Source organism: Zingiber officinale, chromosome 1B, assembly GCF_018446385.1.
Source record: "Zingiber officinale cultivar Zhangliang chromosome 1B, Zo_v1.1, whole genome shotgun sequence".
Classification (NCBI taxonomy): Eukaryota; Viridiplantae; Streptophyta; class Magnoliopsida; order Zingiberales; family Zingiberaceae; genus Zingiber; species Zingiber officinale.
The window spans coordinates 108,137,857-108,148,486 of NC_055986.1; the positions used below are offsets into that span (position 1 = coordinate 108,137,857).

General features: G+C 34.8%; 1 protein-coding gene across 1 annotated transcript; it reads right to left on the reverse strand.

Moving 5' to 3' along the window:
• Positions 1-277: 277 nt before the first annotated feature.
• LOC121971242 (synaptotagmin-2-like) lies at positions 278-10,363 on the reverse strand. The gene is made up of 13 exons (XM_042522409.1): positions 10,205-10,363; positions 9,928-10,125; positions 6,036-6,134; positions 5,871-5,921; positions 5,672-5,795; positions 5,076-5,194; positions 4,860-4,961; positions 4,676-4,750; positions 2,171-2,247; positions 1,824-2,070; positions 1,362-1,712; positions 1,130-1,258; positions 278-635 (listed from the first exon to the last, which is right to left on the reverse strand). Exons 2-13 carry the CDS (start codon positions 10,039-10,041, stop codon positions 507-509), a joined length of 1,617 nt encoding a protein of 538 aa, XP_042378343.1. The 5' UTR covers positions 10,042-10,125; positions 10,205-10,363; the 3' UTR covers positions 278-506.
• Between the last annotated feature and the right edge of the window lie 267 nt (positions 10,364-10,630).

Consider the following 10,630-nt stretch of genomic DNA (forward strand, 5'->3'; position numbering starts at 1 on the left):
AAATGCAAGTCATTTTTTTATAAATTTATAATTTTTATTTTTTTAATATAATAATTTTAAATCGTGATGAACCGTGACAAATCAAAAATTGACAACTTCGAACTGTAAATTGTAACTGTCTTGAACGATTAAGGTTAAAGGTTGACCCCTCGAAACCGTAGGACCGGCGGTTCCAGATCGTGTAGTTCCGTTTCTACTAAAATTTAATGAAAAAGGAAGGTAACATCAAAAATGAAAAGGCAAACAAGAACCTCCAAGAGATCTGTTCCACCAAACATAAACACAATGCAACCCAGACAAAACCATTTACCAGATTATCTAACCGATACAGTTGCGATATGAAATACGTTTCACACAATCACGAAAAGGAAAGCAATAGAAAATCTACAGGGCTTGTCATTTCAATCGTCATCGTTGCTATCTAGTGCTCTTTATATTGTAACATCACTCGACCTGCGGAATTTTTTGTAGCAAACAGTGCAGGGACTAGCTCATTAGATGAAACTCTATGAAGTAACCCACTCCATTTCTATCTGGATTCGTCCATTTTTTGAGTCGATCAGATGATATATTTCGTTGGTTCTCCTGTTGTTCACCACATCTGCGAGGCTAATGATGACATATCCCAAGTTTTCCTGAACAAAAAATAATATGGATTAGTATTGAGGTTGAATTGAACAGATCAGCTGGCAATCTCGTTAACTAGACTCTGTTTACTACCCTCTCTATCATGTAACTGATATCAAGCAATGGAAATTGCAATTTCTGGTTTTTGTATCTAAAATATAAATATTACAAGGTCCAGTCCTATCTTTCAGAAATTAGATGCAAAACTTAAGTATCTTTTTTGTTTGCGAATTGTGCTTAAGTTAATCATGACAATTATCACCTCATCAATGTACGATGAACAACAAACTTTGTTGCAAATCACATCTGGCTAAATGTATTGGTAAAGATGAGTAACATTTGCTGTGTACACTCCGAATATTTTCCATTATCTTGCTCTGTTCACGATCAAGCCATTAGTGTAATTTATATTTACCCAAATGTGATAGGATATAAAATAAACATTTGACATATCTGCTTTGCATTTACTTTGGCATATCGATTAAGTAAACTAAAGGAGTACCTTGGAGTGTATACCAATGCTGGGTGCCTTACTATACACCTCCACTTGTATTTTATCATTGATAGGAGGCTCCTCGCATACAAATTGATGTACTTCTTCCCATCTTGGATCTCTGCTTTTCTTTATATGCTGCATTCAGCAAATTGATAATAATCTCAGAAGCAGATTAAATATTTTCAGAAACAACTTGATTATAATTGAGCCTCCTCTAGGAATCTGATTCACAAAATACCTTTGTCTTTTTCACTTCTCCTTTAAAGGTGAGACACACGTAAGGGTTTGTATGGTGCTTGCCCTCAAGATCTTGACCTTCATGAATGGTAACAACAAGCAGCCCGCTACCTGAAGGAGTCCCGTTAGGAGCGTTTACTGCGGTATCCTTCTCACTATCAACCTCTAACAATTTATCTTCCTTAAAAGGCTTGTATGTTGCTTCCACAACAATTTGCCCACGAAATTTGTCATCCTGAGCATCAATATTATCGAGATTCTTCATCAAGTCAAGTGTTAAAATTTTAGGCTCATCAGGGTTAAGTTCATTCAACCGAATAACATTCATGCCCATTTTTTCATGTTTTCCCACCTACATAAAAAATGTGCAAAAACAAAACTCAAATCAATAAGCTAAAGTACTAGAGGCACAAATAATGGTGTGGAAAAACGAAAGAAATGCATGTATCTAGAAAATCCATACCTGCTCCCAGTCATAAACAGCGAGGTTCAACTGTTGATTTTCTGGGTCTCTTATAACAAAGTTGAATTCCTCATTCCACTCAGGGTTTAAATTGCTCTTCTTGACAGTTGTCTTCTTCGATGGAAGCTTATCATCTGAAAGCTTAAGTTTCACATACGGGTCTGATTTTCCAAACAAATCTTTCTTTCTTAGTTTTTGTGCACTAATAATCTTCACATGCAACATTCCAACAGGCTTATTTGAGGCCCTGCGATATCACATAATCTGATTGGCTTAGTTATCAGCATCTTCTCTTCAAACTATTAAAAGTGTGGTATGGAAAATGTAAATGTATTGACATGAATTACGTTGAAGCATCAAGTATAGGCACTTCCAGGTGTCTAGGCCATAGGTACATAATTGCAACTTGTTTTTTAATGGTCTCCTACAAAATGGTAACACAGGTCAGCAAAGAAAAAAAAGTGAAAATCATATAAAAGACAGGTTGTCTCAAAGATCTCGGTACATAATTCAGTGCTAGTCGATGATAGCATAACAGTTATAATACTAAAACATGTTCTAAGTTACATTTTTTTTTCCTTTAGAATAGATATTTGAGAGAAAGCACTCTTGGCAGTCCATGATAACAAAAAAAGTTGATTCCCATTACAAATTTCAAAGAAAAATGGATCATTAATGCCTCTTCTCAAAATCATTCTTTGTTGAAAAGTCTTTGTAGACATCTGTAAAGGCAAGCCAACTCACTAATGTCAAGTCTTCTCTTACGTAGCAAATAGAATAGTGAGGATATTCTCGATTAATATTTGTAGGTTCTCAGTAAATTTTCTGCCAGCTCGACTTATCATCCGCTCCTCCATGGTGGTTGTGACTCATCTAGGCACTCTCTTGTATGACAATCTTATGTTGTGATTAACGTCAAAATCCTTGGCTAATTTTAGGTGACAAATAAAATACTAGACCCAAGCTTAAGAAGTATGTTCCCCTCACGGATTTCTCATGCATCCTTTGCAATGCCAATGTGGAGTCAACAGCTCATCTATTCAATGGATGTCCAGTAGCTAGAGGAGCTTGACAAATCATTCAAGTGTTATCCGCATCCATGCAGAGTTCAGTAATAGAGGCGGATTGGACTGATGCTAATGGCTCATTTTCTGGTAGAAAAGAGTGTGTCTTCTCCACGTCTGCACGTCTGTTCAAGCTTGTTGGCCATATGAAATTTTGTTAGCTTTACGCACTGGTATCTTTCATTCAACACATGCAGGTCTTCCAGCCATCGCTCATTCATGGAAAGAGATATTGTCTTTGTGGAAGGTTTAGGTTCCAGCTACAGCAAAACCAGTTTTCTTTGAATATCTACACAGATTGCAGGGTTGATATCTGATACAGCAAATAAGGTGGGGCCCCGAGTTGGGGTCTGTTGGAATTCAATCAAAGTCCCACATTAGAAGGATTTGGTAAAGATCATGAGTTTAAAAAGAATGTAAGATATCTCCATTGGCATAAGGCCTTTTGGGGAGAGCCCAAGAGCAAAGTCAATGAGGGTCTAGGCCCAAAGTGGACAATATCATCTCATTGTGGAGATATGTGAACATCCTTCGATCACAACAAATGGTATCAGAGCCATGGTCCATACCGGATGTCATATGGGGTGGCCTTGAATGAAGTTGAGAGTAGGCCCTGAGCAAGTGGTGACTCGGAGGTGACCAGGTGTTCACGAGGAGGCTCGAAACAGGTTAAGGTGACTGGATGCTGGGGGTCGGACCATGGTCCCACATTGGAAGGATTTAGTAAAGATCGTGGGTTTAAAAAGGATGTAGGATATCTCCATTAGCATGAGGCCTTTTGGAGAGAGCCCAAGAGCAAAACCATGAAGGTCTAAGCCCAAAGTAGATAATATAATACTATTGTGGAGATATGGCCTAAACCAGATCAGACTCTTTACACAAGTATAAGGGTCGAGCGAAGGTCGAGCCTTCAAGAAGGTTGTCATTCTTTAGCCGACTAATCCCATTCACGAGCGGAGGCCGATCAGACTATAAAAGGGGGCTCGGTCGCTCGATCAGCTCACCATGTAGAAGGTCCATCAACCCAACGCCCTAATATTCCATTTTGGCATTTTGTATAATGGTTGTCAAAGAATCAAGGGAATATTCTTTGTGCAGTTTGTGCGAGGAGCTTCTACCCTGCAAAACATAAAAATGGTGGGCCCATTTTTGGAAAGTTGTCAGAGTGTCAGAAAGGTTGGTTCTTTGTTGCCAATGCTTCAAGATTCATACAGAGAATAAAATTAACACTATAAACGAGGTTCCATCTACAGGCGCAGGTACGCTAACGCAAACACTACACTACGCAACCTAAGGCACCTAGATTCCATTGTTCTTCACTACTATTCATTGCATTTCCTCTCGGACACTTGTTTAACTTGGGCGTCAGAGTGCCTGTACCGGAGACTCCTCCTTGATCCGATTGCTAACATTTTTTTCCTCTATTTTCTATTTTTGACACACAGGATGGCACGACATCTTCAGTTTCAACGCAGACTCTTTTCACAATCAATATCATCTCTCTCGATTTCAGATAGGATCAATATCAACTCTGGTTCTCTAATTAGATTAACTGGTCGAGCAATTTTGTTGTGCTCATCAATCTCGGTGTCAAGAATGTTTCTTGTGTATAGTTGTACTATATTGTTTCTGCTCCTTTATTAATGAAATTGAGTGATTGATGTCACTCACAATCTTCTTTAAAAAAAGGTAATTAAACTAACATTAATGACGGAAACCCTTAGGTATTCACAAAGATACTGTACAGTACATAAAGATAATATTCAATTAGATAGGGAAAATAACCACCTGAACAAATCTGTAAAGACCAGGAACTGCCATAAGATCAGCCCCCACAAGTTTTAGACCAAAGTCAACATGTGGCTGTAACAGAGAGTACCATCAAACAACTGAACACTTTGAATGGTTGCATATGATAAGTGCAGCTTACTGATGAGGTTTCAAAGTAAAGAGTAATTTGTATTTCACTAACCTTCTCCATGAGGGACACAAAGATATTTGCAAAACAAGGGAAGCTAGAGACCAATGGTTTTAAAGTAATTCGCGGAGAAGCAAAAATTTGAAGATCTACCACCTGAAAATCTCAAAATGCTAGTATGTTACCTTCACACTCCAAATGCAAACTAGAAGAATATCATAGCAGTAACAGAATGCAGATATGTGATGAAAGAGAGAATATGTGAATGACCTGTATAGATAATTTTAATCCATAGGCTTTGACAACAATGGTTACATTGGGATTCCCAGCCCATTTGAGTGATGGTTCAATAATTATCTCCTTCTCATCTGTAGTGTAGACTTTGATTCCTAGCAGAAGTTGACAGTCGGATGTTATAAGGAAATTAGCAAAAACATAAAACTAAGATTAGAACTTGAAGTCCAGATGAAATCCAAACAAAATAATTGATAGAATACTGACAAGAACAATGTGGAGTAGGGACAAAAAAATTGTGAGATTAAATAAAAATATTAATGCCTATACAAGTAAGAATGAGTAACAGTTGAAGAAGTGGATTGGACTTTTACAATTGTTGGACTAGTGATTGTCTCTAATAACAGGGTCAGCTTTTGTGTCCTAGAGCAAAAAATCTAAGTTTCAAATTTACACAACTCAGTCCTTGATGATTTATATAGGACTGAAAAATAAATGGAGAAAAAACTGCTTTTGTTTTTCTTGTAAAAGACAATTGAATTGATTGGAAAAGGTAAACAAAAAAATGTCAACAATGCAGAGATGATAGGTACTCATGAAGTAGAACAGATAAGAACAACAAAAATGCTAACCTTGAAAAGTTGGTGGTAGTGAACCGAGAGTGAAATTTCCAAATTCAACGGAATCAATTTTATATTTCACAGTATTCTCTGCAATAATTGGATCTGCAATTTGTTTTGCAGTCTTGCAAATAGCCTTGTACAGGATAGAAGGCATCAATATGAGATAGTGGAAACCACTACACATAGAAAGCTTTATGTCAAAGCATACCTTATCAAGATAGGGCCACATTACCACCAGAAACTTATTCAACCAATCAATCTTTGAAAGAAGAAAAATATGTTAAATAATAAAAAATAGATTGATACAAAGCTTTTTACAGTAATTCAAGCAACTTTATCACAGTGTTTCTTAATAAAAGGAAGGTTCACATACTCGTTCATAATCTGGACTCTTTACCCATAGGGGAATTTCAGGAAATATTCGTTCCAATGATTGGGTATCATGTTCAACAAGTGCACGGATCTTAGGATCCTGATCAAGCAAACGAAAAATCGGTTAAACATAAAGCATTGTGTGCTAATTCCCACACTAGTTTTCATACTGATAAAGTACAATCAAGCACGAAATTGAAGTAGAAACTTTCAATAAGCAATAAAAAAATCCATTTTTAGACATAAGATGCATAGACCAATTAGATGCGGAGTGGCCATTCTGCACTCAACCAATGCTTAACCATCTACTTGGTGGTTAATTCCTATATGGAGACATACTTACCTCTGCAGTATCTACAAAGTACGTTTACTTTACCTATTCAATTAGACTAAGAAGCATTTTCTACATAAACCAAGACCTAACTGACTTCAGTCACAACTTCAACTGTAAATTGAATGAAATATTTATAGAATAAACTGGGAATTTCATGATTGTTCATTGTTTTCATAGTGTTATTTTTGTTGTTAGTTATTTTTAATTATAAAAATTAATTATTGACCCCACAATTGCTCATGAGAGGAAGAATTTTTTTGTTATTGGCTATCTAGTTGCTAGGAAATACTTGATTCAATAAGGATCATTTTCTCTTCATCTTTGTATTTTTAGTTAGTTGTGGATTAATAGGTATAATTTTTCTTTGATAACTTATAAATTCTTCAATATCAAGGGCTTATAGATTTCAAATTTAAAATCAATTAAATTGATTAGCATAACATAATACAATAACCTTTGGTCTCATAACCTGAGATGGGGATGGAAGTGTCATCAAGTAACCCTTAACATAGCTGTAACTGTAAGCATCATAGTCAAGTTTGAGATGATTCCAACATCATCTTCAAAAATAGTGAAGGAAGCATCAAGTGCAAAAATTACAAGGAAATTCCTTTTTAGAAATCTTCAACATAACTATCACCTCATCACACAAAACTAACACTAGGATGCAAAAGCTTAAGCATTATCATTTGTTGGTGGTGAGCTTGTAAATTTTATATTTTCAAATAACCAAGAGAGAAAAGGCATTGAAAAATTTATTGTAAAATGGGAGTCACCATTTTCATTGGCTCATTCAAATGACTTTGAATATTTTATGAGAACTTATCTACAATCTAGATTTAGAAAATTATTTAGGAACACAATATGTTCAGACGTAATAAAATTATTTAATGAGACATATTAATTTTAATTAATATTTTTGCATCTCATATAGCCTTAACTTCTAATGTTATAAGTAATAGTCGTAATGCACAATCATATATATGTTGCAATACACACTGGACATATGATAGATAGCTTATTCAATAAACAATAATTAATTTTAAAGATGAACTGATCATGATATTTCCCATCTTTATATATTTCCCACATATATAGATAAAAAAATCAGTTTTATTTGATAATACAACTAATAATGATGTTGTAATAAATAATTTAAAATAAAAAAATTAATACTTTTCAGCTAGGATTTTTTTTTTAATGTATCTTGTATTTGTCACGTGATGAACCCCTATATATAAGATGGGCATAAAGGAAGTTATGAGAATGTTTTATGGGTAAGGAATGCACTTTGATTTGTTCAATCATCACAGTGTATGTGTCAAAACTTCAAAAAGTTTTGTAAACATATAATATCAAATATAAAAAAATATTCTTTGATATATCACCTAATAAGAGGTGGAACTCATCTTACCTTGTGTTGAAATTGGCCTTACAATTTAGGCATCCCTTACCAACTCATATGAAAGATAGATTTAATACAAGCCCATCTATAGAAGATTACGATTGGTTATGTATATATTGAGATTGCATCTAACCTCATAGAAAGTTTTTGTTCTTGTACAAATGAATTTTCTTGTGTAGCTTTATATTTTACAAACTATTAGTGATTTATTTAAAAAATTATAGATATAATCATTTATTTCATATACATATTAAAGATATGTGTAGTTATAATTTTGGATCATGGAATTAAATATATAAGTTTTTATAATGTTATAAATGAATAATATGAAAATTTTGAATTAGAGAATGTGCAGCAAAAAAATATTAGAAATTAAAAATATATTAAAAATTTGCATGACAAATATGGTCACCAACCATCCCATAGCCTCTGATACCATCTTTTTGTGGAAGTCAGAACACAATATCTACATTCCACAGCACTTTCAATCGTGCTAGTGTTTCTCTAAGTCAAACAAGTGAGTCTCAAATATTGAACACCAAAATGAAGTATATGAACCAAATTTTTACTTAGTTTCTAATATATACTCTCGAAACATACAAGGATTTAAATGTATTAAATTGGTGGAAACGATATGCCTATATATATCATATCTCAGCTGCCATGGTATGATACTAGTCATTCCAATGCCTATAGCAACATCAGAATCCTTTAGTGCAGATAACTAGGTGTCAAACGACAAGAGAAATTGCTTGAAGGGCGATGTCTTGTAAATGTGCATGTCATAAAGATTAGTTTGATACAGAGAAATGCCTATAAGATAAAAACAAACTTTGAACCAACAAAGTTGGTCCTAGTTATATAATAAGATCAAGCCAATCATGACAAGACCTAACTCACATCTGCCTAAGATATGACATACATAAGTTAAGTAGAACTACATTGATGTTGATCTTTTTTGAAAGAAGACACTTGATCATCCAATATAGAAGGCTGAAAGGACAAGTTCCAATGATGTTTTAAAAAAAAAATCCAAAATTTGAGATGTAATATTCATGTATTATTGTCCGTCATATTGTATTAAGTTCTTTATATTTATTAAAGTTAAAGTGAAATTATGTAAATATTAAGATTTTAATTAATAAAATTTTCTAGTTTTTTGTCTTTTATTTTTGTTTCCTTTTTATTTATTTTATTTCTATTTTGTTAATTATTTTTTTAAAAAAATAAATAGTGAATTAAGACCACGAGCTCAAGCCTAAGGCAGCACGAGTAAGGGTCACCCAAGCCCAAGTTCGTGCCATGGGGAGGTTAAGGAAATTTTGTGCCCTGCCCAGGCATGACCAATTGACATCTCCATCTTCGGAAACCAAAAGTGAAGAGCAATTATGATACTTGTGAGGCAAGTTTTGATTTATGGAATAAAAAAAACAGCTATCTTTACCATAACTATATGTCTATAAGCCATAGTACGAATGAGAAGAACACATTATATTTGGCAGGAAGTAATCCGAACAGTCATTGCCAACTAGCTTTCATTGCATATACAATAAGAATCATAGCAAAATTCTTCCATATTACGAGCCTACAAAAGATGAACCTGATAGAGAGTTAATTTCTCAGCCCAAAATTGTGACTGCCACCTTAACCTATGGTGGACTAACTTAAGTATCCCTAGATCTGTATTGTTCACTTGTTCACACCAAGCTCGTGATTTCAAAACATAAAATGCTAAATCAGACAGTTGCTTTTTGAACAAGATTCAGTAAAACTATTGTCTTCGGACAATTCAGTAAAACCTTAGCCCAATTGATGTAGAGAAATCAGCTCCCGTTCAATCAAGACCTATGCCAAATTCGTCTAAAATCGATATGGATGCTGCACAGACTTCACATTCACACGTTCAGAAACTTCGGGTCAGTCAATCCAACTTTTTTTTTTATCGGCAATAAAATTACCTTATAAAAAGTAACGTTTATACAAACAGAATTCAGACGAATCATCTGATCAAGAAGCTCCATCTTACAATCTAAATTCTCAAAGCCTTGATGACATAAAACAAAGTCCAAAGCAAGTCATCCCTAGTCAAGCAAATCAAAACAATAACAGATCTGAAAGTACAAGACAACAAAAAGATCATCAAGCAGCACCTACCTGGTCGACATCAGAAGGCTGAAAGTAGATGAAGAGGTAGTATCCGGCGACGATCCCCGCCGTCAGCCCCACTCCAAACCCGGAGAAACTCAACACCGTGTTTAAGACGCCCATCTTCTACCACGCCGTTCAGCCCTCAACGCCTTCGCATCAAGACAAGAAACCCGCAAAAACAAGACAGAATGACCGCCATCAGGACTGTGGGAAAAAAAAACATTTTTCGCCTGGTTAATTCCGCCATGAAAAGGATAAAAAAGAAGTACAAATCAAAATTTACCTTTCACGAACACATCCAATGCGCCCAAATCTGCCCTCCAATCCGCGCCCCTCGAAGAGTAGCAGTAGAATCAGCCTGGACAGGAAGTGATTTAGAAATGGAGGCCAGTCAAAGCGAAGAGCGGAGCTGCTGATTATGACGGTCGGCGAGGCCGACATTAAGCGTGACGCTGCTATTTACTAATATCACGGATATAGACAAAACGCCACACACGTTTTAAGTTCAGATTCACCCTGATACATAATTAATACCATATAAAGGAAAATCAATTAAAAACACTACTTATTTTTATTTATTTTTTTTAAAATATTTATATTCTTTATCTCAAAAATATTATTATAGTCGTTATAATAATAGTTGTAATTGAAATAATATTTAATAGATTTAGATACCTTTAATTAAGATAATAAAAAATATGTTTAATAG

Excerpts from the sequence above, each read along its gene's own strand:
- LOC121971242 (XM_042522409.1), bottom strand. The coding sequence starts at position 10,041 with ATGGGCGTCTTAAACACGGTGTTGAGTTTCTCCGGGTTTGGAGTGGGG. Across the intron at positions 5,796-5,870 it reads TGTGGCCCTATCTTGATAAG|GCTATTTGCAAGACTGCAAA; the intron begins GTATGCTTTGAC and ends ATCCTGTACAAG. Across the intron at positions 2,248-4,675 it reads GTCTTTACAGATTTGTTCAG|GAGACCATTAAAAAACAAGT; the intron begins GTGGTTATTTTC and ends ACCATTTTGTAG.